The sequence below is a fragment of the Erinaceus europaeus genome, chromosome 1 (genome assembly GCF_950295315.1).
Source record: "Erinaceus europaeus chromosome 1, mEriEur2.1, whole genome shotgun sequence".
Taxonomy (NCBI): domain Eukaryota; kingdom Metazoa; phylum Chordata; class Mammalia; order Eulipotyphla; family Erinaceidae; genus Erinaceus; species Erinaceus europaeus.
The window spans coordinates 107,374,509-107,402,009 of NC_080162.1; the positions used below are offsets into that span (position 1 = coordinate 107,374,509).

A 27,501-nucleotide genomic window follows, 5' to 3' on the forward strand; every position below is an offset into this window, starting at 1 on the left:
TGTGCGTGTGCTAGTCCGCCGGCTGAGCAGAGCTGCGGCCCCACCGCCGCCCCCGCAGGCAGCGCGCGCTCAGAGGGAGGCGGGGAGGGAGCTTCCACCTTGGGAGCTGGAGGCGGCCCCGCGGGGCGGTGGGAGTAGTGGTCGGGGCGGGGCGGGGCGGGGCGGAGTCTGGCCCCGGCTATGCGCTCGGGGATTGAGTGCTGGGCGCCGGGTGGGAGCGGGCGAGTGTGCGCCCGTGTGTGTGTGTGTGTGCGCGCGGGGAGCGTGCGCGCGCGGGGCCTGCCCATTCTCCTCCGGCCGCGGCCGCGCCGCCAGCAGCTGGAGCCTCCGCCGGGGCGAGCGGGAGACGCACCCTGCGAGGAAGCTGCACCGTACCGCGCCGCGCCGCGCCGCGCCGCGCGGGGCCGGGCACTCCCCCCCCCCCTACACACTCGGGAGGGCCAGGCGCCTCTTCGCTCGCTTCCTCACGGCTGCGGGGCGCAGCGCTCGAGCACGCGCTGCCCCGGGACTGCACCTGGAGGCGCCGGGCTGGCATGGTCGGCGGCTGCTGCCGTCTGGGAAGCGAGCGGGACGCGGCGAGGGCAGCATGGCGCTGACTGCCCACGGGGCTCGGTCGGCGGGGCGGCTCGGGCCCGCGCTCTGGCTGCTGTTCTGCACCGCCGCGTGGCGCCCGGGGGCTTGGGCGTGCCCCGCCCTCTGCACCTGCAGCGGCACCACGGTGGACTGCCACGCCGCCGGGCTGCAGGCCGTGCCCAGGAACATCCCGCGGGGCACTGAGCGCCTGTAAGTACGGCCCGGGCTGTCCCGGGGATGCGACGGGACCGCGGGGTCCCCGGGGCTCCACAGCCCGTGGACGGGCCAGCGTCCGCCGCAAGAGCCTGAAACCGAGTTCTGCCTTCCCCGGGGCACAAAGGCCCTCGGCGGGGCTGTCAGCGTCGGGCCGCACACCTGCACCCTACGCTGCCCTTGACTCCTTCAGGGCGCCTGCCGGTGGGAGCCACGCAACTGCCTGGCACCCCGGAGGAAGCCCCTGCGCTCACCGGGCACAGTGCCTCCTCCTGGGCGCTCGGGGCTTGGGCTGTGCCTCAGCTCGGCGGGGAGCGGGGTGGGTGCAAGGTGGGATGGGGCTGAAGTTGCTTGCCCCGCTTCCTCTCCATTGTTTGCCTCAGAGCCTGAACAATTCTGCTTTTGCAGGTGGTTCCCCCCCCCATCTCCTGCCAAGCCAGCCCCCAACCCAGGCAGACAATGGGACCCCCTGGCTTAGGGGTTTAGGGTTTGGGGTGTGTTCTACTCAGCACCCACAAATGGGCAGGCGTGGCCAGGCAGCACCAGGAGCCCGGGGAATAGTGTGTGTGTGGAGCTTGGAGAGAGAGACATGAGGTGACAGATAAGGACCATGAAGAGCAACACAAACATCCTTTTTCTTTTTGTCCTCCTGCACTTCGGAATTTTTGGGGACACTCAGCCTTGGCTAGACTTGCTGAGCTTTGCAGGGTGTGTGTGTGTGTGTATGTGTGTGTGTGTGTGTGTACGTGTGTGTGGGGCTAGCATGCATATATATATTTACAGGTGTATATAACTGATTTTCTGAGATTCTCCTGATGAGTGTGTCTATGTGGCTTCCAGGCATGGGGGCCACCTCCACAATGGTAGGCCATGCAGATCCCCAGGTGCACATGTTTGATGACACCTTGGGTCTTTGAACTGAGTGCAGAGGTGACTGCCTTGGGGACACTTCTGGACTTGGGGCTGCTTTGAAAGCTGCCTAACCTTACAAAGTCCTGGGCCAGTGTAGTGGCTGTCAGGAAACAGAAGAAATGCTTTGTAAACTTTGGAACCCATTTTCATGCTTCCCAGTTGGTCCAAGGCAGCAACCTGACCCTGGGGAGGACTTGGCTCCTGGATCCAGCTTCTACCAAGGTCAGCAATTAGTGAGCACACATGTATTTGCTTCAGACTCTTCTTGGCTGAGTCTGGAAAATTCCCGTGGAGGATTCAGAGAACTTGCAATCTCCATGCAATCTCACCGGGGGTGTGGGGGTGGTGCGTGTGTGTTTGGGCAGAGTGAGGGCATGTGGGCTGAGGGGTGAGGGAGATGCTATGTGGGAACTGCTTGGACCACATTCAGGACCCTGTGTGGATCTGGAGAGGGAACAGGAGTTCAAAGTCTGTCCAGAGGAGATGTGAGATTTCAGGGCCACCATCCACATTGGATCCCTCCCTGTCCTTTGCTAGTGACATTGGGGCACCGACCACCTTCCACAGCTGGTACCTGTGTAGCTAAGGAGAACTGTCACCTAGCTCTCCTCTGCTTCTGGATCTTGAATTCTGACTCTTATCTCTAGATTCCTTTGCTTCTTGAAAGTTTGTAGGACAGGAACTTTCTGACCTTCATAAACTCAAATTCTTTTGCTATCAGAGTGGTAGGGAAGTGAAACTTCCTAGTGCATCCGAAAAAGCTGATGGGCTAGCTCCGTCAGTTATTTACTGTGTGGCTTTGGGCAAGTGACTTAGCTTCTCTGAGCCTCAGGTCCTTCCCATCAGGGAAATACTGATAAGTACAAGCTCTGGTTCTGGTAAGGATTTATCAGAAATCTTTGGGGGAGTGCCTGGCACCTCCTGGTGTTCAATTAAATGTCTTTGCAGATCAATACCAGCTTTTTAGAAGTTTGCTTTCAGTCCTTTGGTGTTTTCTTTTGAAACACTGACATTAGTTTTTGTTTTTGCTAGCTCTAAGAAATCTGAAGTGAATTTCCACTTTTCTGACAAAAGGCCTAAAGCAGAAATAGTGTTCTGCATTTGGCAGTGGCCATCCCAGCAGTGGCACTTATCTTCCGGGCAAGAGTGGCCCTGCCAAGCTCCATCCCTGGGAACTGGTTTACACAGGAATCACCACATATTTCCTGCTTCTGCTATAATGCGAGTGTCTCATTAGTATTATTGGGTATGTGGATTTCATAAAATCCTGTAGATTTTATGGGTTATTTGTATGTCTGGGAATGGGCGGTTTTTCTCCCTGTATAAATCCATGGTGATCATTTCTTGGCTTTTCTCCATTTTGGCTAAATGAAAGATTTTGCTGGAATGCTTTAGGTTCAGATTTAGGGATACCTGTGTTAGGATAAGATCAAGAGAGGAGGCTTGTAGTTTATTTCCACAAATATGGAGACAGGAACCAAGTATCGAGGGTCCAGTAAGGAGTGAGTCCATCATTGTCCCTGATGGACTGGGGCAGGAACCAGTGCCCTAACTGTGAGCTCTTAGGTGAAGGCTGGGCTAGTAGCCCAGTGGGGGACATAGGGAGGGGGATCCCTTTTCAGTCATTAAGGACTTCTTAGAGTGTAGATTTTTTTTTTTTTTTGCCTCCAGGGTTATTGCTGGGGCTGCGTGCCTGCACTACAAATCCACTGCTCCTAGAGGCTATTCTTTTCCCTTTTGTTTTATCATTGTTGTGGTTACTATTATTGCTGTTGTTATTGATGTTATTGTTGCTGGATAGGACAGAGAGAAATGGAGAGAGGAGGGGAAGACAGAGAGGGGGAGAGAAAGACAGACACCTGCAGACCTACTTCACCACTTGTGGGTGATGGTGGGGAGCGGGGGGCTTGAACCAGGATCCTTATGCCAGTCCTTGCCTTTCGTGCTATGTGCACTTAACCTGCTGTGCTACAGTCCGACCCCTTCAGAGGGTGGATTTAAAATTTTTTAATGTGTTCTTAATTGTTTGTTACAAGATTATAAGATTACAATGTATAGTTCCACACCACACCCACCACTAAAGTTCTGTATCTCCCGCCAGTCAAGGGTGGATCATTTTATCAGGGCATTTGTGGCCCAACATTGGCTGGGTGGGACTTGGCCAAGCATAGAGGACAGACCCCAGAACAAGGGGTTCTGAGCAAAGAACCTGCAGACATGACTGCATCTGGCCTGATGGGTAGCTGGCTTGGTCTGGGTCTAGGCTGGAACAAGCTATTTCTGGTGATGGGCGTCCAGGCAGGGAAGGTTGGGAAAGCCCATGAAGGCCTTCTTCTTTTTGGTCATCTACTTTGGGGACCTCAGGGTCTGAATCTAGGGGTGAATTTTGGTAAGAGAGTTATGAGAGGGGAAAGGGAGCTTTGGCCTTTGTTATGCACCAAACTTCTGAGGCAAGGAAAGGGAGCCTGCCTTTTCAATCAGCAGGTTGTAAAAGAGCCATTTGAAGAGGAAAAGAGCACTTTGAAAAGGTAGCTGGGGCAAGTGCTCTATCAGCAGGGGTGCCTAGTGATGTCGATGTTGAGTGCTGGAGGCCTGGATGGCGGCTTCTTCGTGGGCTGTGAAGTCTTTATAGATGCAGCTGCACACTTGTCTTTTGTACTTTGGGCAGTTTCTTTTCTTTTCTTTCTTTCTTCCTTTTTTTTTCTTTTTTGCCTCCAGTAATATTGCTGGGACTCGGTGCCAGTGCTATGAAAGGCCCCTGTGGCCTTTTTTTAAACAATTTTTTTCTGATAGGATTGAGAAAACTTAAGAGAGGAGGGGAAGATAGAGAGGGAGAGAGAAAGATAGACCCCTGCAGACCTGCTTCACTATTTGTGAAGCAGATGGGTGCAGGTGCAGGTGGGGAACCAGGGGCTTGAACCTGGATCCTTGTGCTTCATACTACATGTACTATGTGCACTTAACCCAGTGTGCCACTGCCCGGCCCCACTCTGGGCAGTTTCTACAGCAGCAACTTTACTATTCTGTGTCCTGTAACTCTGGGTCCAAGAAGCCTGTCCCCCTTTCACAAATGGGAAGACATTGTCATTGCTTTGCTGCGGGAACTTCTGGGAAGAGGCTGGGCAGGCCTCAGATTTGTGTAGGAAATTGGTTCAGCCAGAGGGGCTGTGGGCCAGGTGGGCCAGGTAAGGAAAGGATGCTGAATAATTCACTCAAGGCAACAATTAAAAAATCCAGATCAAGGTGTGTGTGTGTGTGTGTGTGTGTGTGTGTGGCCTAGAAGCAACTAAAGAGTAGGATGCAGACTCAGAGGGACCCAGCTATGGCTGTTTTTCTTTCTTTCTTGTTCTTCTGTTGGATTTTTTTTTAATTAAAAAAGAAATTTGGGGACTGGAGAGAGTGAACTATGGTTTTTTGTTTTTTTTTTTGCTTCCAGGGTTATTGCTGGGGCTTGGTGCTGGCACTATGAATCCACTGCTCCTGGCAGCCATTTTTTTTTCCCATTTTATTGGGTAGGACAGAGAGAAATTGAGAGAGGAGGGGGAGATAGAAAGGGAGAGAGAAAGATAGATAACTTGCAGACCTGCTTCACTGCTTGTGAAGTAGACCCCGTGCAGGTGGGGAGCGGGATCTTGAACCCAGATTCTTACGTGGGTCCTTGCACTTCATACTATGTGCACTTAACCGGATGTGCCACCCCTGAGACCATATGGCTCTGCTTTGCCCCTCTGTTCACTTGCAGTGGATCCACGCTGAAGGTGTGGGGTGCAGAGAGGGGAAGGCCCAGCATAGGCTGGAGTGGTGCAAGAGGCCCAGTGGAGGCCTGCAGCTTCCCTTTGCCCTCTTGTCCATGCTGCTCTGCTGGCCCTCAGGCCAGGGGACCAGCTTCCTGCCATCTTGTGTGTCCATGCCTCCAGGCCAGTCCCTCTGTCCACGGCCCCAGCTCCCTGCCTGTTGCAGAGGCCTGGCACTGGGGACTTGCTTGCTTCTAATCTAGCCCTCTGACTCTGGTGTCCTCTACAACTGGGCTGGGTGAGTGACCCCAAGGAAGACTGCTCAGGATGCCCTCGAGGTTGCCTACTGGGGTATCTGGATTGTCACAAGATGATGGGCTTCATTGTAGCAGTGTCTGCCTCTGGGAGGGTAGGAGTGGGGGCTGCCTCTTGTGGGTACTTGTGTCTGTAGAAGCAGGTGCACTGGTCTCTGTATGACTGGTGCCAGGGCCCCACAGTGTTCTCATTCCATCTGCAGACCTTGTTTCCCCAGCTGTAAATGGGCATAGTGATGGCTTTGCAGGTGGCTGATGAGATTAAGTGAGCAAATGCACAAGAGGACCCAGAGGCACACATGGCAACTGACTGGCATTCTGTCCCTGGGCCTCTGGATAGTGATGCCCACTTTCTGCCTTATAGGGCCATTTTAAGGATTCCTTCATGTATGGTGCTGAAATGCTTTGTGAACTAAACATTAGCTGAGGTCATTTATTGTTCCTATTATTTAAGTAGCTCAAGCTAAGGGCTTGGAGGCTAAGATGGGGCAGGAGAACGTTGGACATAAGCATCTGAGCGCTGGCCATGCCACTTACTGCTCCCCTGGAGCCTGACAGTTCAAGGGGCTCCTTTCCTAGACCAGGCATCTGTGGTCATGTCCCCTGGGACTTGGAGACAGGCATCAGGGCAGTGCCAGGCATTGACCATCTCTGTAGGGTGGGTAGTTTGACCTGACTCTGGAGCCAGCCTGTAGGCATTTTAGCCCCTCTGTCACTTAGCAGCTGGGGGGCACCTTGACAAGTCACAGGGATGAATCTGCTCTTTCAACAGATAACTCCTGCATTGTGCTGGGTACACGGGGCCCACAAGAGCCAGTCCCAGCCCTCTCTCCCTGACATTTAGTCCAGCAGGGGGGCTGGAAGGGAACAGAGAATTCGAGAACAGACATGCCGTTGCAAACTGGGATAAGTGCTCTGGAGGAAAGTGTGCCTTCTCAGAACCCCATTTCCTTGCCCAGAAGATGGGGGGTAATGACAGGATCTGCTTCCAGGCGTGGTGGTGAGGATTACATACAGCCAAGCCAGGAGAAGCACTTTTGCCCAGGGCCTGGCATGAAGCAAACACCCAGGAAATAGTTGCAATGTGATTGGTATTCAGACCACAGAGGATTGCAGGAAGGGGACCAGGGTGCCTCTGACTGAGTGCTAGTTCCCACCTTAGCTAGTTCTCCTCTCCCTTTTTGGGGCAGCTGCAGATGCTCTGGAACCCTGGAAACTCTGGCTGGAAGCAGGGCTGTGCCTGCTTCATAACCCTCTGAGGCAGGGCTGGCTGTGGCTGCCAGCAGGGGCGGCAGTGTTCTTTGGGGGCCAGGCGAGGGGCGGCGGGCGGGCCGCTTTTGCATTATTGGGAGCAGACGGGCGCTTGGCGGAGTTGCCGCCTCCAGTTCTGTGCCGGCATTAGCAGCTCGGCAGGGCTCTCACTTAATGGGATTTTCTTCCCAAATGCTGTAATTATCGCCATACAAATACTTATTACCCAGAGCAGATGACGGCCGGGCTTTGGGCAGTAGCCAGACAGCGGGGCTGTGCTCATGGATGGAGAATTGGCTCCACTGCTTGATGAGCTCCAGGCCCCCTCCTCTCCTTTCTGGAGCCCAGCCTGTGGCGGACAGACAGCTGTTGGGCACCTGCCGTGTGCACAGTGGACAGAGGTCTAGGGCTGTGGGCTGGCTCTCCTGGGAGCTTGCTGCTCAGCAAGCAGCAAGGAAGGGGGGGGGTTGTCTGTGAAAGAGCAGACTTGCAGGGACATCTGTAGGGGCTGGAGATCTCCATGCTTCCCAGAGCAGGCACTGGAGTGCAGGAGTGGTCCCGTTCGAATTCTGACTCTATCTGTTATCATCCGAGATATCTCTGGCAGCACTAGTGACTCAGTTTCCTGATCTGTAAAATGATACCAGCAGGGGCCGGGAAATGGCTCATGTGGTAGAGCACACTGGGTCATGCAAGAGGACCTGGGTTTGATCCCCAACCTCTACATAGGATCATCTGCATGAGGAAACAGCACAGGTGGCAGAGCAGTGTTGTAATGTCTCTCCTCCTCTCTCCTTTTATTAAAGAGGGGGAGAGGGAGATAGATAGAGAGATAGATAGAGAGATAGAGATAGAGAGAGAGAGAGAGAGAGAGAGAGAGAGAGGATGCGATGGGAGAAGTGGAATTGTGCAAGTGTGGAGTTCCAATGGGGGAGTGTGCAGATGGGAGGAATGGATGCAAAGGTATTTCTTACTACTTACTACGAGGACTATGAGTTCAAATGCAATACTCCATACAAAGTGGTTAATGTGGGGGCTGGGATGTGCTGTACGGGTTAAGCACATATAGTATGAAGCATAAGGACACCCGCAAGGATCTGGCGAGCCCCCAGCTTCCCACAGCAGGGAGTCCACTTCACAAGTGGTGAAGCAGGTCTGCTGGTGTTTTTCTCTTTTCCTTTCTATCTTCCCCTCCCCTCTCAATTTCTCTCCGTCTTATCCAATAAAATGGAAAAAGATGGCCACCAGGAGCAGTGGATTTGTAGTACTGGCACCGAGTCCCAGTGATAACCCTGGGGGCAAAAAAGAAAAAGGAAAGAAAGAAAGAAAGAAAGAAAGAAAGAAAGAAAGAAAGACAAAGTGTTTAATGTTATATTTGGGAAGTAAGGGTGAGAGGATGGAAGGAAAAATTTGTGTCTTACAGTGATGGAGAGGTAGCATTTAAACTGGGCCTTGACAAGTGGACAGGGCTTATTTAGGTCCATAAAGAGGAGAAGTGAAGAGAGGGATTTTGGGACATTCAGAAGGTGATGGTGAATGAGAAAGAGTCCCAGATACTGGGGTGGACATTATGCTGGTGACACGGGAGCCACCATAGGGTGTGTAAGTGCGAAACTGAATTACTCAATAATTTTTTTTTTTTTTTTTTTTTTAACCAGAGCACTCCTTAGCTCTGGCTTGTGATGATGTGGGGGATTGAACCTGAGACTCTCAGGCAGGAAAGTCTCTTTGCATAACCATTATGCTACCTACCCCTGCCGTATTCAGTGATTTTAAATAAGTCTGTAGAGTTGTACAAACATTACTGCAATTCAATTTTTGAATAATTTTATCACCTAAAATATCTTTTGTGCTCCTTTTCACTTGAAATTGCTAATTGAAAAGTTGCAACGGGAGTGTAGAGATTGTGTTTTATCCCATTTGCTTTGTTTATTTTTTATATTTATTTATTTATTATTTATTCCCTTTTGTTGCCATTGCATTTATTTGTTTATTTTAACAGAGCACTGCTCAGCTCTGGTTTATGGTGGTGCGGAGGATTGAACCTGGGATTTTGGAGCCTCAGGCATGAGAGTCTCTTTGCAGAACAATTATGCTATCTACCCTTGTCCCCATTTGCTTTCTCATACATTACCCAGTGCACATTTGCTTTCTGAATCATGTAAGGCATGGATTATTCTTTTAAATACTTCTGTGTATCTCCTTTCCTTTTAAGTGTGTGTGTGTTGTGAGAGAGACAGATACCAGAGCAGCACTCTGTCATTTATGCTGCTCTTTTGTAAAACACAGGCATGTAAGGCCTGTGTTTTACAAGAGTCACCTCTCTGCCCCCATGTAATTTATTTCCATTTCTTTTCTTTTTTCATATATATATATATATATATATTAAATTTATTTACTGGATAGAGAGAGAGAGAAATCAAGATGGGAGATAGATAAAAGACCTACAGCACTGCTTCACCACTTGTGAAGCCTCCCCCTGCAGGTGGGGACTGTGTGCTTGAACCCAGGTCCTTGCACATGGTAACATATGCCCTCTCCAATGTACTGTTTATGTATAATAATGCTATAAAAATCAACATTGTCACAATATTGTGGTTCATATTTGAATGCCACCCACCCACTACGCCAATAGTGTCTTTCATGACTACGTTCTGTCCAAATCCAGAGTCCTGTCCACAGCCACACATGACATTTATATGCCATGAACCTTTAGTCTATCTTTTTTTTTTAATTATCTGTATTTTTTTATTGGATAGAGACAGAAATTTATACAGTAGGAGAGATAGAGAGGAGTGATAGAAACCGAGACCTACCTGCAGCACTGCTTCACCACTTGCAAAGCTTTCCCTCTGCAGGTGGGGGCGGGAGGGGGGTCTTGAACCTGGGTCCTTGTGCACTCAACTAGGTGCACCACCACCCACCCCTAGTCTGTCTTTAATGTGGACCAATTCTGCAGCTTTGCTTTGCTCTCTAAAAATGCAGGCTAGTTATTTTGTAAGCTGCCTCTCAATCTGGCTTCATCTCCTCTTGCCTCACGATTACATTCAAGTTAGACACTTTGGGGCAGGAAGATGAAATCAGCTTTGTCGTGCTCTTCTCAGCGGGCACATGATGTCAATTAGTCCCCATACTGGTGATTTCAGCTTTGATCATTCTGTCACTTGCTGTCTGCCAAGCTTCTCTGCTGAAAAGTTTCATTTCCCCTTTGTTACTAATAATTTGTGGGGAGAGACTTGTGTAAATATTCTGTTCCTCATCAGAACTCCACCCACTAGCTTTGGTTTCCATCAGTGAGACACTTCTGACTCCATCACCTCTTCACTAGTTATTAGCTGGCATTCTGTGTAAAGAAGGATTTTCCTCCATCTACTTGTCTGTATGGATTTGTGAGTTTTTATATATATATACTTTATGTAAACATGCTTTATATATTTATATTTGATTACTCTCTTCTTTTTAAAAAATATTTATTTATTCATTTATTGTTGTTATTGATGTTGTCGTTGTTGGATAGAACAGAGAGAAATGGAGAGAGGAAGGGAAGACAGAGAGGGGGAGAGAAAGATAGACACCTGCAGACCTGCTTCACCGCTTGTGAAGCCACTTCCTTGCAGGTGGGGAGCCAGGGGCTGGCTCAAACCGGGATCCTTCTGCTGGTCCTTGCACTTTGTGCTACTCTCTTCTTTTTTTTAAAATCTATTTTTTATTTATTTTACACGAGACACAGTTTTACACGGGAGAGAAGCCAGAGCATAACTCCAGTGTGTGCAGTGCCTGGGATTGAGCTAGGAGGCTCAGACATGAAAGTCCAGAGCTCTGCCAGTTGACCTATTTCCCCAGCTGCTATTACTACATTTTTCTTTTTTATTGGGAGGCTAATGGTTTATAGTATAGTTGTTGGCACATGGGTATAATTTCTCATCTCGCCATGATAGGTGTCTGCAAAGCACTCTCACCCCCAGCTTGGGTCCTTTTCTATCATAATGCATCAGGACCACAAAGCCCCCCTCCCCTAGCCCCTCTCCCTGTTCTCCTTCCCCAGAGTCCTTTGCTTTGGAGCAATTCACCAAACTACTCTAACTTTTACTTTATGTTTCCCTGTTCTGTTCTTTTTTTTTTTAATATTTATTTTATTTATTTATTCCCTTTTGTTGCCCTTGTTGTTTTATTGTTGTAGTTATTATTGTTGTTGTTGTTGTTGGATAGGACAGAGAGAAATGGAGAGAGGAGGGGAAGACAGAGAGGAGGAGAGAAAGATAGACACCTGCAGACCTGCTTCACCGCCTGTGAAGCGACTCCCCTGCAGGTGGGGACTGTTCTTGTTTTTTAAGTTCTGTCCATGAGTGAGATCATCCCAAATTCATCCTTCTCTTTTTGGCTAATCTCTCTTAGCGTGATTCCTTCAAGCTCTAGCTAAGATTATCCAAGGTAAAGAAAGTGACTTCATTATTCTTAGCAGCTGAATAGAATTTCATTAAAAAATTTTAAAAATATTTATCTATTCCCTTTTATTGTCCTAGATTTTTATTGTTGTAGTTATTACTATTATTATATTTATTTATTTTCCCTTTTGTCACCCTTGTTGCTTTTTATTGTTGTTACAGTCATTATTGTTGTTGTTATTGATGTCGTCATTGTTGGATAGGACAGAGAGAAATGGAGAGAGGAGGGGAAGACAGAGAGGGATAGAGAAAGACAGACACCTGCAGACCTGCTTCACCACCTGTGAAGCATCGCCCCTGCAGGTGGGGAGCTGGGGGCTCGAACTGCAGTCCTTCCTGGGGTCCTTGCGCTTTGTGCCACATGCGCTTAACCCACTACGCTACCGCTGGACTCATTATTATTATTATTATTATTATTTTTTTTTTACCAGAGCACTGCTCAGCTCTGGCTTATGGTGGTGCAGGGGATTGAACCTGGGATTTTGGAGCCTCAGGCATCAGAGTCTCTTTGCATAACCATTATGCTATCTACCCCTGCCCTGTTGTAGTTATTATTGTTGTTGATGTCATTGTTGTTGGATAGATCAGAGAGAAATGGAGAGAGGAGGGGAAGATAGAGAGGGGGGGAAAGAAAGATAGACACCTGCAGATGTGCTTCACTACTTGTGAAGCTATTCCCCTGCAGGTGGGGAACCAGGGGTTTGAACCGGAATGCTTACGCCCATCCTTGTGCTTTGCGCCACATGAGCTTAACCCGCGGTGCTACCACCCGACTCCCTCATTAAGATTTTTTAAAAAAAATATTCTCTTTTGTTGCCCTTGTTGTTTTATTGTTGTAGTTATTATTGTTGTTATTGATGTCATTTTTGTTGGATAGGACAGAGAGAAATGGAGAGAGGAGGGGAAGAAAGAGGGAGGAGAGAAAGATAGATACCTGCAGACCTGTTTCACTGTTTGTAAAGCGATTCCCCTGCAGGTGGGGAGCCAGGGGCTCGAACCAAGATCTTAACCCACTGAGCTACCACCAGACTTCTTCATTAAAATATTTTAAAAATTATCTTTATTTGACAGAGACAGGCAGAAATCAGGAGGGAAGGGGGAGATAGAGAGGAAGAGAGACAGAGAGACACCTGCAGCCCTGCTTTATCACTTGCAAAACTTTCTCCCTGCAGGTGGGGATGGAGGTCTCAAACTTGGGTCTTTGCACATTGCTGAGACTTGGGTCCTTGCACATCGTACCATGTACGCTCAATTAGGTGTGCCACCACCCAGCCCCAAATTTCATTGTTTTTTTAAAAAAATTTTTATTTATAAAAAGGAAACATTGACAAAACCATAGGATAAGAGGGGTACAGCTTTGCACAGTTCCCACCACTAGACCTCCATATACCAACCCCTCTCCTGATAGCTTTCCTACTCTTTAACCCTCTGGAAGTATTAACCCAAGATCCATGTGGGATGCAGAAGGTAGAAGGTCTGGCTTCTATAATTGCTTCCCCGCTGAACATGGGCATTGACAGGTTGATCCATAGTCCCAGCCTGTCTCTCTCTTTCCCTAGTGGGGAAGGACTCTGGAGAAGCAGAGCTCCAAGGCACATTGGTGGGGTCATCTGTCCAGGGAAGTCTGGTTGCATCCTGCTAGCATCTGGAACCTTGTGGCTGAAAAGAGAGTTAATATACAAAGCCAAACAAATTGTTGAACAATCATGGACCTAAAGGCTGGGTTACTGCAGATGAAGTGTTGGGGGGTGGTGTTCCTCCATTTTGTAGATAGCTAGTAGGCATATTTTAGTTATATTTCAAAGGGCCTGTAGCTATACTAGTGTTTTTTTTTTTTTTTTTTTTTGCCTGAGCCTGAAATCTGATATGCAGGTGAATCCTAATTATTGTCTGGGGAGATGATGTCATGGCTGAGAAAAGGACCAAAAAGCTGGATCAGGGAAGAGAGTAGCTCCCTAATATGGGGAAAGGGTATAAATATTGTTGACTATAAACCCCATCAATTTGATGTGATCTGGGGCCCATAATTAGTTTAGAAACCTGTGTGACCTCTACATCCCTCTAGATCTGAGCTCACATTCTGTGGTCATGAGTAGGAACATTCCATGCTGCTCCAGTATTGAGCCATCTTCCTCAGGTGTAGCATAGAGTATGTTGTCCATCCTCTACCATTGTTGATCCAGGTTGAGGGCAAGGTCCTATGGGGGCCCACAAAGGGGTCTATTTTGTTGTTCCTGATAGAGATGACTGGTAACAATGGAGAGAGGGATTTATTTGAGTTCTAGGCCCATCAAGTCTGTTTGGGAGTCTCAGGACTCCCCGATTAGGGCCCCAGCTTGTGTAATGGCCGCCTGATAGTGACTAAAGAGTCATCGTTAAAATGCCAGTCTCTTGCCCTTATTCAGCTTTTTCAGTCCTTGCTTTGCTAAGGTTAGCTTTGGAGTGAGTGAGAGAACTGTAATAGGAAGTAGGTGAGGAGGGTATTTAAGTCTAAGTGGACACTATTTCTTTATGAACTTGATACTGACTCACTGTAGACTATTGCGTATTTTTACTTTCAGGTATGTGTGTATTTTGCCCTAATTTATGGATACATGTGAACATATGCTCTATCTTATGGGACCTGGCCTATATATAGGTTTCAGGACTTTGTTAGGAAGTGAACCTCCTGGAATGGAAAGGTCTCACCCGAGTGATGAGGCTGAAGGGTTGACATTCCATGCCTGACGTCTCTGGACACAATCTGACGTGAAGCATGCTGAGATGGTACTCGTTGCATTGATTAGGTTGGAATCAGCAGATGCAATATCATTTGGTATGACTTGAGAGAAGCATGCAGGGAAGTGAGCCCCACCCCAGAGGTTCCAGGACTGGGAGAAATATAGGCTCTATAGATGAAGCGGGAGATTCCTGTTGTCTTAGGGTTTAAGAAGACAGTAGCTAGTTATAGCAATAATCACATTGTTTGGCAATTGCATTAACTTTGAAAAATCCCTTTGTTTGCATTTTATATATCATACACACCCTCACCATATTTTATGTCCTTTGATATTATTTGCATATAGCTATGCCACCAGTTGCTTTTGTTCTCCTTGGACTAAGCTTTTAAAAGAATCAATGTATCAAAGACTCAGCCTATGTATTAAAAAGACTCAGTCTGTGCTTTAAAAGGTTTGAGACATTCAATCAATTTTTCCCCTCTCATATTAATTAAATAGTGATTTATAAACTATAAATTGATAGGAGTGTACATAAACACCATTCCCACCACCAAAAGACTGTGTCTCACATCCCCCCCACCCCCCCCACCCCCGTCCCATGAAGCTGAACATCCACCCTCACCCTCCACCCAGCATTTTTACTTTGGTGCCCTACTCCAAATTCAATCAACTCCTGCTTTGAATTTCCCTTTCTGTTCTTCTTTCTCAACTTCTGTTTATGAGTGGGATCATCCCATACTCGTCTTTATCTTTCTGACTTAGCTCACTTAACATAATTTCTTCTAGCTCTATCCAAGGTGTGTCAGAGAAGGTGGGTTCATTGTTCTTGATAGCTGCATAGTATTCCATTGTGTATATATACCACAGCTTTCTCAGCCACTCGTCTGTTGTTGGGTACCTGGGTTGCTTCCAGGTTTTAGCTATTACGAATTGTGCTGCTATGAACATAGGTGTACACATATCTTTTTGATTGGGTGTTCTGGAGTCCTTGGGGTATATCCTCAGGAGAGGAATTACTGGGTCATATGGAAGGTCCATGTCTAGCCTTGTGAGAGTTCTCCAGACTGCTCTCCACAGAGGCTGGACCAATTTACATTCCCACCAGCAGTGCAGAAGGATTCCTCTGTCCCCACAGCCTCTCCTGCATTTGCTGCTGCTGTCCTTTTAGATGTATGCCATTCTCACAGGAGTGAGGTGGTTTCTCAATGTTGACTTTACTTGCATTTTCTCTCACAATCAGCGACCTGGAACAATTTTTCATATGTTTGTTAGCCTTTTGGATCTCCTCTGTAGTTAATGTTTTGTTCATATCCTCTGCCCATTTTTGAATGGGGTCATTTGCTTTTTTGTTGCTAAGCTTGCTGAGCTCTTTGTATATTTTGGTTATTAGTCTCTTGTCTGATGTATGGCATGTGAAGATCTTCTCCCATTCTGTGAGGGGTCTCTTTGTTTGTGTGATAGTTTCTTTGGCTGTGCAGAAGCTTTTTAATTTGATATAGTCCCATTGGTTTGTTTCTGCTTTAGTCTTCCTTACAATTGGGTTTGTTTCATCAAAGATGTCCTTGAGGTTTAGGTGGGAAAAATTTCATTGTTTTTATATAGGACAATTTTCTTATCGACTCATCTGTAATCAAACACCTGGGTTGCTTCCAAGTTTGGACTAATTCAAATTGTGCTGCTATGAACATAGATGTACACAGATATCTTTGGGTGGGTATGCTTGTTTCCTAGAATATATCCTCAAGAGAGAAATTTCTGGGCCATAGGGTGGGTCCATTTCTAGCCTTCTGAGAGTTCTTAAGACTGCTCTCCATCAGGGTTGGGCCAATTTACATCGCTATTACTACGTTTTTTCCATGTTCAGAACATCCCACATTTGTTCCTTGGGAACTCCTTCAATCTGCTCCTGAGTCCTTCTGATAAGAATCTTTCATCATTCCCCCCCCAAGCTCCCCCAGAGCTTTTGAATGGAGAGTGACAAGTGAAGAATGATGGCACTTTGTAAGACACTCTGTTACCTGGCTTTGGGGTGGACAGTCCATGGAGGGGGATACTAGGATACTACCGGAGGTGAGGGAGCAGTTAGTCATGGTGACAGTGGTTTCTAGCTTTTTCTGTGACACATGAATATTTATTCTTTTTACCAAACAGACACTTTTTTTTTTTTTTTTAGATTTAGAGAGGTCCTACCATGCTTTACCACACTCCCCTTAACATCATTTTTTCATAATCACAGTACAGTTATCAAAACTATTAAGTCAACATTGGCACAAGGCTTATATCCGAAGACATGGGACTTTACCAACATTTATTCTTTCTTTTTTCATTTTGTTGTGTGTGTGTGGGGAGGTGTTTAATGGTTTACAGTACAGTTGTTGACACATGGCTACAGTCTCTCACCTGGCCATACCAGATGTCTGCAGAACATTCTCATCCTCCAGCTTGAGTCCATTTCCACCATCAAGCACCAGGACCTGACCCCTCCCCCCACCAGCCCATTCCCTTTCCTTCTTCCCTGGAGTCCTTTGCAAACCCAGTCCAAGTTTTACTTTGTGTTTTTCCCTTTGTTTTTGTTTCTTAAATTCCTCCTATGAATGAGAACCCTCAGCATTAAGTCTTCTCTTTTTGGCTTAACTCACTTAACATGATTACTTCAAGTTTTCAAGTTTTTTTTTTTTTAATTTTTTTTAAATTAAAATTTTTTTTTTAATATTTATTTTATTTATTTATTCCCTTTTGCTGCCCTTGTTGTTTTATTGTTGTAGTTATTATTGTTGTTGTCATTGTTGGATAGGACAGAGAGAAATGGAGAGAGGAGGGGAAGACAGAGAGGGGGAGAGAAAGACAGACACCTGCAGACCTGCTTCACCGCCTGTGAAGCGACTCCCCTGCAGGTGGGGAGCCGGGGTTCGAACCGGGATCCTTACGCCGGTCCTTGTGCTTTGCGCCACCTGCGCTTAACCCGCTGCGCTACAGCCCGACTCCCCCCCCCCTTTTTTTTTTAAACTGTCCCAACATGTGTACCTTTTCCCATTCCAGGATCCCACCTGTGAGTCTATGCTGTGTCCTTCAGCCTGTGACAGTGCCTTGGCTTTTCTTTGCTTTTCATGCCTTTGATTCTTTTGAATAGTGAAAGTCAGTTGTTTTATAGACTATTCTGCTTGGATTTGTCAGATTTTTTTTTTCTTTCATGATTGGATTGAAATTTGGCAAGAATGCCAGAGTAGTGATGTGCCCTTCTCCTATTCAGGTGCTGACTGGACCCTCCCCTGCTTAGTTTCCCAAATCAGATGAGATTAGGTATGGCCGGAGGCTCTTCTCATAGTGGTAGATGAGATGGCTGTGTCTCTTGGCTGGTGATATTAACCTTGATCTTTTGGCTGCAGTGATGTCTGCGAGGTTTCTCCACTGTATTTTACCATCTTTTCTTTTTTTATATTGCCTTTTACCATCTTTTCTTTTGCAATTGATAAACATTTGGGGGGAGGTACTTTGAGACTTTGTAATATCCTTTTTGTCCTCAAATTCTCACCTACTAAATTTAACATCCATGAGTGGATCTTGCCTGCAACCATCATTGTCCCATTTTGACTTCCTCATTCCTGCTTTCCTTCCACATCTATTAACTGAAATTCTTCTGTAGGGAAGAGAATTACATTGCTTTTTTAAGCAGGTGGCTTGTTTGATGGGTACCTGGGGTTTTGAGTTTCCTGAGGGCAGAGACTGTGTTACCTGTATCTTTGTACCCTTACCACCTAATACAAAGTAGGGCTTCAAAAAGTGTGTGATTGGTGAGTTAAAAACTTTTGGAAAGTCATTTCTCATGGCTCTGATTTTTTTTTTTCTTTAGGAAATCAGTCATTTTGGTAGGCTGACTAAAGGTCCCCAAACGTATTCATATCTTAATCCCTGGGCCCTGTGGCTCTGCTACCTTAGAGGGCAAAAAGGACTTTGCAGATGTGGGTAAATTAAAGATCTTTGAGATGCCAGATGATTCTGGATTTCTGGGTGGGCGTGATGCAACTGCAGGGTCCCTGTAAGAGGGAGACAAGATGACCAGAGTCCACAGCAGTGGTAGATGTGACACTGACAGCAAGAAGTTGGAGGTGATGGGAGGTCAAAGCCAGGAGCCAAGGAATGCAAGCAGACTCTAGAAACTGCACAGGTGAGGAAGCAGCTTCTCTCCTAGAACCTCCAGAGAGGGATATGGCTCTACTAACACATGGTCCAAAGTCCAGGAAGGCTGTGTTTGGACTTCTAATCTCCATCACTACAAGACAATACATTTGTGTTGCTTTAGGCAGATAAGCATGCAGCAGGAATCCACTATAGCCACCACTGAGAGAGGCTGAGCTGGAGAGGGAGCAGGCCTGGACCGAGACAGGGGGTGCAGAGAGAACCAATGGCAGGGTCACAGGGGAGGGGGATATCCCCAAGCTTGAGCCTTAGACGGTTATCATATGGGCAAAGTGGAATTGGGGAAGGCTGCTGAGCCAGGAGGAAGATTCATAAAGCTGGCTTTTGCTGGTTGAATGAACACGACACAGCGACATGAAAATTATGACCTTAGAGGGGCTGGGGATGTAGCTCAGTGGCAGAGCATATGCCTTGCATCTATGAGGTTCTGGGGTTGGTCCCTGGCAAAACACACACACACACACACACACACACACACACACACACACACACACACACACACGGGGGGGGGAATGATTGTGTTAGTACAAATAGGGGGCCATTGCTCTGTATTCAGGCTGGAGAGACAGTTGGGAGGGTTTTCTGTGGGGATGGTGGAGCCCATGAGGGCAATGAAGCAGAAAATCTAGTGGGAATAACATTCCTGGGAATCTGTTAAGGTGATTTGGATGCTGGAGATGCCTAGAACACCACTAGAGAACCCCTTTTTGACTGCTGGGGTTTCCTGGTGAAGAAAGTCCATCCTCCCCATACTCTGAGGACTGCCTTTAGCATCCGCCCATAGGCACAGGGCAGGAGGGAGGGAAAGTGACAAAAGAGAGGAGGGGAGGGGAGGGGAGGGGAGGGAGAGGAGAGGAGAGGAGAGGAGAGGAGAGGAGAGGAGAGGAGAGGAGAGGAAAGGAAGCTGCAGGACCCTCTGCCCCATGTGTTTCACAGTGAGCACTGGCTGAATGTTCCTGGACTAACCCCAGATGAAGAAGCTACAGCCAACAAATCCCCAGGGGTTTGGGGACAGGGAGGAGCAGTTCTGTGAGGGGAGCTTCCAGTCGTTTGGCAGCAGTGGATGAGGCCCAAGAAAAGCTTCTGGAACTGTGATGGGGCGGGGGGAGGGTGGGTGGGTCACTGGCAAAGCTGGGCCAACTGGTTTCCTGGGAGAAGTGGAAGGCGGAAGGCAGATGGTCTAGAGTGAGTAGGTGGTGAGGACCGTTGGGAAGAGAGAACAGGGCCAAGAGCTCCCAGAGGAGCAGGCTCAGGAGGGAGCAGTTTGGTGTGTGCTGGAGAGGATGAACCAGAGCCCACGAGTGGGTGGAGAGGCAGGGCGAGACGTGTGACAGATCAGGGAGGAAAGGAACTACAGAGATGAAGAGGGAGCTGTGGTGGTGTGGGTTTGCCATAGAGGGAGTCCTGGCCCAGTACTCTGAGGGGGCCACACCTGCACTTTCACACCTCAGAACCATCCTGAGAGAGAGGTGTTTCTTCCTGCTGCTTCAAAGAGGAGAAGGTCTGGGGAAGCAGAGCTGGCTGGCAGGTGGTGCACTGAGAGTTCTTGGAGGAGCTTCCAGTCACCACCAGTCCAGACCTGAGGACTGTGGAGAAGGTCCAGCAGACTGGCAGGATGTGCAGAGGCCTTGAGGCAAGGGCACTGATACGTTATTGGTATTTTGTTTTCCCTCTGTCAGAGCCCTGGATTTACCACTCTGGGCTGACTTTTTTTTTTTTTTTTAATTTTTATTTATAAAATGGAAACACTGACAAGACCATAGGATAATAGGGGTACAATTCCACATAATTTATGCCACCAGAACTCTGTACCCTACCCCCTCCCCTGATAGCTTCCCTATTCTTTACCCCTCTGGGAATATAGACCCAGGGTCATTATGGGGTACAGAAGGTGGAAGGTCTGGCTTCTGTAATTGCTTCCCCGCTGAACATGGGCATTGACTGGTCGATCCATACTCCCAGCTTGTCTCTCTCTTTCCCTAGTGGGGCAGAGCTTTGGGGAAGCAGAGCTCCAGGACTCATTGGTGGGGTTGTCTGCCCAGGGAAGTCCGGTTGGCATCATGTTAGCATCTGGAACCTGGTGGCTGAAAAAAAGAGTTAATATAAAGTCAAACAAATTGTTGATTAATCATGAACCTAAAGACAAGAATACTGCAGATGAAGATTTGATGTCTCTGTTTTGGAAATAGCTAGTAGGTCTATTTTAGCTATATTCCAAGGGGCCCATGACTTTACTAGTTTTTGCCTGTGCCTGACATCTGATATGCAGGTGGACCCAGGTTATTGTCTGAGGAGATGATGTCATGGCTGGAAAAAGGGCTAGAAAGCTGGATCAGGGTAGAGAGTAGCTCCCAAATATGGGAAAAGTGTATAAATATTGCTGACTGTAAACCTTATTGATTTTATCTGGGGCCCATATTCAGCACCGGAGCCTGTGTAACCTCTGCATCTCTGTAGGTCTGAGCTTGCAGTCTGGTTGTGAGTAGGAACATTCCGAGTTGCACCAATTTCAGGACCCATCTTCTTCAGGTGGTAGATAGAGTATGTTATCCAACCCCCTTTTGGTGGATGCAACATTCTCTACCATTGTTGGTCCACATTTAGGGCAAGGTCTTATGGGGGCTCATAAAGGGGTCCATTTAGTTGTTGCTGATGGAGATGACCAGTGATAATGGAGAGAGGGATCTGTTCGAAGTCTAGGTTCATCGTGTTTGTGTGGGAATCCCAGGACTCCCCGATCAGGGCCCCAGCTGATGGGGTGGCCTGATAGTGACTAAAGTGTCATCATTAAAGTATGTCAGTCTCTTGCCCTTATTCAGCTTTTGCAGTCCTTATTTGATAAGGTTAGCTTTGGAGTGACTGAGGGAAGTGTAATAGGAAGTAGGTGAGGAGGGCATCTAAGTCTAAGTAGAAACTATTTGATTAGGTACTTTAAGGTGTCTTTTCAGGTCTTTCTACTTGCTTGCTTCATTTACTGACTCATTGCAAACTATTGTGTACTTTTGCTTTCAGGTGTATATTTTGTCTGGGCTGACTTTTCAGAAAGAAAGAGACAGAGATAGATAGATAGATAGATAGATAGATAGATAGATAGATAGATAGATAGATAGATAGAGAAAGACACCATAGCACTCAAATTTCTTTCAGTGTGGTGGAAGCTGGGCTTGAACCTAGGCTGTGCATGTGACCAAGCAGGCTCTTTATCCAGGTGAACTGTATCGCTTACCCCGGAGCACGGCCTTGTTGAAGGATGTGGAGGAGCAGAGTGTCTGGGACTTTGGGGGCTGTTATTTTCCTGTAGAAGTGGCTGAGGAAAAATCAGTCTTTAATTATTTTATTTGACAGCACAGAGAGAAATTAAGAAGGGGGGAGGTTAAGAGGGGGGAGAGACAGAGACACCTGAATCACAGCTACACAGCTCAGGAAGCTTCCCTGCTGCAGGTAGAGACTGGGGGCTTGAACCTGAATCCTTGCACGTAGCAGTGTGTCCTGTTACCAGCTGTGCTGCTGCCCAGCTCTCTCTCTCTCTCTCTCAAAAAAAAATCAGTCTTTGGGGGCTGAAAGACAGCTTACATTGAAGGTCACAGGCCTTGCAGTGTCTGAGGCCCTGTGCCAACCCAGCACTGTAGAGGAGTACCAGGCACAGAAAAGGGGAAGCTCTGGTACTATGATGTCTCTCCTTTTCCTGAAATAAAAAGAATGAGAAAGTCAGGGGCTGGGTGGTGGTACATCTGATTGTACATGTTACCATGTGCAAGGACCCAGGTTCTAGCCCCTGGTTCCCTTCTGCAGTGGGGGAAGCTTCACAAACGGTGAAGTAGTGCTGCAGGTCTTTCTCTCCTCTATCTTCCTCTTCCTTCTCAATTTCTCTGTCTCTTAAAAACAACAACAACCAAAAAATAAAGTAAGGAAAGAATGAGAAATTCTGCCTGAGGGCAGAAATCACACATGTGTGAGGTTCTGGTGCAGGGCACAAGTTATGGAAGCTCCCAAATCCACATAACCATTGTGTGCCTCAGAGGAGAGAATTGGGGTGCTCTGTGGGCACTTGGTGGGGAAATTTAACTGGCTGGAAGGAGGGGGTGGTGGTTACCACAGGCCCAGAGAACAGCTCAGAGGTGAACAGGCCAAGAGTGATGGGGGTACATTGAAGGACTCAAGTGGGGAGCAACATGATCTGATTTGCATCTTGAAAAGCTCATTCTGGCTGTGGTTTGGAGAACACTGGAGGGGAGCCAGGATGAATGTGGGGAGCTTGGTTGCCTGCCCCATGGGGCTTCCATTAAGGGGGAGGCCTGGGCTCTAGGCAGGGCTAGGCTGCAGGATGGGGGCAGCGTGTGTCAGTGTTTGTGGGCCCCATCAGCAGTGGCTGGGCAGGGGAATTCTTCCTTCAGCTCCTCTGTCTCACCCTGAAGACTCTTAGCACTGTGCACTTGGCCGGAGTTAAGGTTTCAAAGGAGGGTGTTGAGGTATGCAGTTCCCCCAGGCCAGAGGCCTGTCTCATTCAGTCAGAGCATGTGTGTTTGGTTTTTGGGTACCTGACAGGAAGGGATTTGGGGATGGCCCATGTCTCCCCATCTTTACTGCAGGCTTGAGCCACTGTGGGAATGTTCTGGCTCGGAAGGAAACTGGCACTAGGAGTGGCTGGAACTCCTGTGTGAGAAACAGCTTGTGAAGCACCTGGACTCCCCCCTGCCCCCAGCTCCCCTCCCTTCCCCAGGGGCCCAGGGTGCTTATTCCTGCAGCTTGAGGAAATCCCAGGGTTTCTTTTGATTTCTCACAAACACCCAGATGCTGGAGATGAGGTTTTTGTTTCCTGACAGGATTCCCCAGATCCTCATGTGTTTTTGTTTTGTCCTCAGTAACTTTGCTTTGGAGGATCTTCTCTGCAGTTTGACCACCGAGGTTTTCACACTCAGGCCACACAGGAGTGGATGGAAATCAGGACCATTTATCACCAGAAAGAGAGGGTCTCTTCCTGGGCAGCACTGTTGGGAGAGAGAAAGGGTGTCTTCCTGGGCTGCAGCGTTGGGCCTGGGGGCAGGGGCTTCAGAGCACAGGGCTGGTTCCTCTCCACCCAGCCTGACTCTGCCAACCCAGGACCAGCCTGAGCTGAGCCATGAACTTGAAGAAAATAAGGACAGATACAGTAGTAGTGAAAATAATTGCACGGGTGGCCTGCCCTGGGTTTGAGCCTGGCCCCTACCACACTGAAGGAAGTATTGGTGCTTTGTGCTCTTTCCCTCTTTGTCACAGAGGTTGTAGCCCAGGAAGTGATGCAGCAGCCAGGGCTCCGGATTTGTAATAATGAGGTTCTGAGTTTGATTCCTGGCATCTCATGTGTTAAAGTGGTGTTCTGGTTCTCTCTTCTCTCTCTCTCACTCTTTGTGTGTTGAGTCTTGGTGAATTCATTAACTTTTTTTTTTAAAGAACTATTACATACAAGAGAGATGAGCCTGAGGCAGAGAGGAGAGAGAGACAGACAGAGACAGGGAAGCCAGAGCACATGATGGTACCAGGGAATGAACAGTTAACATTAGGCATGAGAGCCCCCTGCTCTGCTAGCTGAGCTACTTTTGCAGCCACCTGGGCTCTTTCTTTTCTCCTTTAGATAGAGGGTGAGAGATGGAGAAGGAGAGAGGGAGGGAGGGAGGGGGAGAGAGAGAGAGAAGAGGGAAGGAGATAGGGAGAGAGCTAGAGAGGGAGGGGGAGGGGGGTGAGGGGAGAGAGAGAGAGAGAGAGAGAGAGATATGGAGAAACAACCCAGTGGTCATGAAGCCTCCCTCATACAGGTGCTCCCATATGGTGGTGGGGGTGGGGTGGGCTCATGCATAGTAAAGTGTATATTCTATGAGCTGAGCCATCTCCCATCCTCCTCAGTAAACAAATCCTTAAAAAAATCATCCTGTGGCCTGGCAGCTGGCTCAGCGGATAAGGCACTGTACTCTTAAGCATGAGGTCCTGAGCTTGATCCCTGGCATCTCTGGTTTTCTCTGGTTTTCTCTCCCCCTCTCTCTTTCTCATAAATAAATACAACTTCTAAAAAAAAAGACACCTAAGCAATGCTGATGTGGAGGACACATATGTGATCCCCGTCCTTGACGCCTTAGAAATAAACACTAAGTCATTTCATCCTCAGCACCACTCTAAGAGGTGGGTACTGCCATTATCCTGATTTTATAAATGGGTAACAAATACCAAGAAGTTAATCTGTCCAAGGTCACAATAATTAACAGTAGAGCAGGGCTTTGAAACAGGATAGTCTTAGCCTCTGAACCAAGATTTCTGTCACAATGCGGACTTGCTCAGCTCGGCTGGCCAGGAAGCTCTTCTCACAGAGCTGCTTCCACAGAGCACAGGGTCTTAGAGGTCTGGTGTGCCTCCATCCAAAACAGCCAAGTCCTGCCTCAATTCTGTCCATGGCATGACCATCTGAGGGTGAGGGTGGGTGTGACAGAATCCATCAATGTGAGACCTCATCCTGTAGGGGAACAGGACATGGTTTCCTGTGGGGCTGGGTCTGATGCAGGCCTCACCATCTATCAGCTGTATGGCACTGAGTAAACTGCTTCACCAGTCTGTGCCTCCATTTCTCCTAAGCAGAAGGGCGGGGACTCCAGTACTTTCAGAGTTTACTGTGAGTGTGGACTGAGAGGAAGCAGGCTTGGAGTTAGGCTGGGAGCCTGGACACTGCAGGTGCCCAATAAGGAGAAATGGTTGGTGTGGGCTTCTGTGGCAAGAGCTGCAGGGACCCTGGTGTAGCTCTGCATCCCGGGGTCTTCCTGAGAAATGAGGCTGCCCCAGAGGGTCCCATCCATGTTAGCTGCTCTGGCTGCAAAGGTTGTAAGGTTGAAGCAGTTTTCCCCATTTTCCTGGGCAGCTAGCTGGAGAGAGAGAGTGTGTCTCCATGGCAACCCTAGAGGACCACCTGTTTGGAGGAATCAGGAGCTGGAGAAAAATGACCTCCTTGCCTCATTCCAGCAGCTTTTGCTGAGGGCTGGCAGAGGTTGGGAACTTGATCCTGGTGGGCCACCCTGCAGAAGGGGAGCTGCGGCTGCCCAGAGGAGGTCATTCTCACAGCCTAAGTGGCTATAATGCCTCTTTAAGCAGCAGCCCTCGGACCTGAGGGCTTAATGAGAGCTGCTTCTGTTCCCAGCTGCCTTTTGCAGTGCTCTCCCTGGAGAGGAGGCACTTAGCTCTGGGGTGAGAGAACAAGGCTGGTGGTGGTGGTGGTGGTGGTGGGGGTTGCCGAGGTGGGAGGCTGGGATGGACATTTTTATCCGGAAGCCACCAGCAGGGCCTCTGGAGAGGTTGTATTTGTTCTGCTGTCTGCTCCATTGTTCTCTTCTGCTGGCCTGTCCCAAGTTTTCTCTCGGTGGGGGGTGGAGTGGTGGAGTGGCTGGTGTTCAGGAAATGAAGAGGGGGCTTGTGACCAGCTAATGGTGGGCTAAGGAATGTATTTTAGAATTTCATCATTCATTAACCAGAGCACCGCTCATGCTTATAATGGTGCAGGGGATTGAACTGGGGACTTTTTTGCATAACTACTATATGTCTCCCCAATCCAGAAATGTGTCCTAGAATCTTCACAGTGGGATTTGGTGCCACAGGCTTGGAAGAAAGGCAGGAAAATGTTAGATGCCGCCAGAGTCCTCCTGAACACCACACCCCCCATGGGAGTTCTACTTGGGGTTGGTCTTGAACAGACAGCTCTTAGTGTTTGTCTTTGTCTCCGTTTTGCCATCTGTGAAATGAGTTGTTGTGCAGCCAGTTGCCTTTTCAACCTTGGTTGCCACAAGAAGGAATGAGCAAGAAGGAATGCTTGCAAAAGCTGTCCTTTCTCATATGTTTTGAGTGGTGAAATTCCATTTCTAGGAAGGCACCCCTCCAAAATACCTGTCGGGCATTCTGTAGTGTGGTATGCCATCAAACAGCATCTGAATGGCCATGGTATCCATCAGCAAAGAACGAGGGAATGGTCCAGTGTCTTGATAGATCCCTCTGAAGGATTAGTAGCTGGTCAGCATTGTAGGTGATTGCCGTGTGTGTCTCATTCATCCCTAGATCCTGAGAACCTTCCAAAATGCTCTGCAAAGAATAAGTCTTCATGGGCTGGGCTTGAGCACACACATTACCATGCTCAAGGACCTGGGTTCAAGCCTCAGTCCCTACCTGTGTGTGTGTGTGTGTGTGTGTGTGTGTGTGTGTGTGTGTGTGTGGTTTCATGAGTAGTGAAACAGTGCTGTGGGTGTCTTTATTTCTGCCTCTCCCTCCCTTTCCCTTTCAATTTGTCTCTGTCCTATAAAATTAAAAATAATAAATTAATTACTATTAAGAAAGAGTAAGTCAGACAACTTCACCAACACGTCCCAAAGTTTCACCTCTCCAGAGCCCTCCCCCAGTAGGGAAAGATAGAAACAGGCTGGGTTATGGATCAACCTGTCATGTCCAGCAGACAAGCAGTTACAGAAGCCAGATCTCCCACCTTCTGCACCCCATAAAGAATTTTTTTTTAAAATTTTTTATTTAAGAAAGGATTAGTGAACAAAAGCATAAGGTAGGAGACCATAAAGAATTTTGGTCCATACTCCCAGAGGAGTAAAGGTAGGGGAAGATGACCAAAGGGTTCTGAACTCCAGTTCTATCAGGACTGGGATGGGGAGGGAGGAAGGAAGGACATTCGGAAGTAGTAGTTGTGACTTAGAAAGGAAGAGGAGGCAGAACCTCAGAAAAAGTGGGCAAATATATATAGGTAGGTAGTTATAGAAATAATAGTTAATCCATATCTGTGACCTTGGGAGAACTACTGCAATTTCCAGTAGAGGGGATGGGACACAGAACTCTGGTGGTGGGAAAGGTGTGGAATTATACCCCTGTTATAATTTTGTAAGTCAACATTAAAATTACTAGTAAAAAAGAATAAGCCTTTAATACATATTTGTTGACTTACCTCAGCTATACAAAAATCACATCCCAAAGAAACAGGCTTGAGAATTACAGGGGGCGAGGGTGTCACTGCTGGGTAATGGATATATATGTGAATTTAATTTGTTTCATTATTCTTTAGGAAGCAGAGAAAACCCAAGAATATGAATATGTTACTCTTAGCTTAAAATACAACAACTTGAATGGTATGTTCACT

The 27,501-nt window shown here is 47.9% G+C and overlaps 1 protein-coding gene across 5 annotated transcripts in view; it reads left to right on the forward strand.

Annotated features, from left to right (window-relative positions):
* Window positions 1-206: 206 nt before the first annotated feature.
* SLIT1 (slit guidance ligand 1) overlaps window positions 207-27,501 on the forward strand; it is a 227,781-nt gene continuing 200,486 nt past the window's right edge. For 4 of the 5 annotated variants that reach the window (XM_060192763.1, XM_060192742.1, XM_060192752.1 and 1 more), the window contains exon 1: window positions 445-783. In XM_060192763.1, the coding sequence (XP_060048746.1) occupies window positions 587-783 (197 nt within the window). In that variant the 5' untranslated portion in view covers window positions 445-586. Of the gene's footprint in view, window positions 784-27,501 lie in introns of all 5 variants that reach the window. The other variant, XM_007532657.3, reaches the window with a different exon arrangement.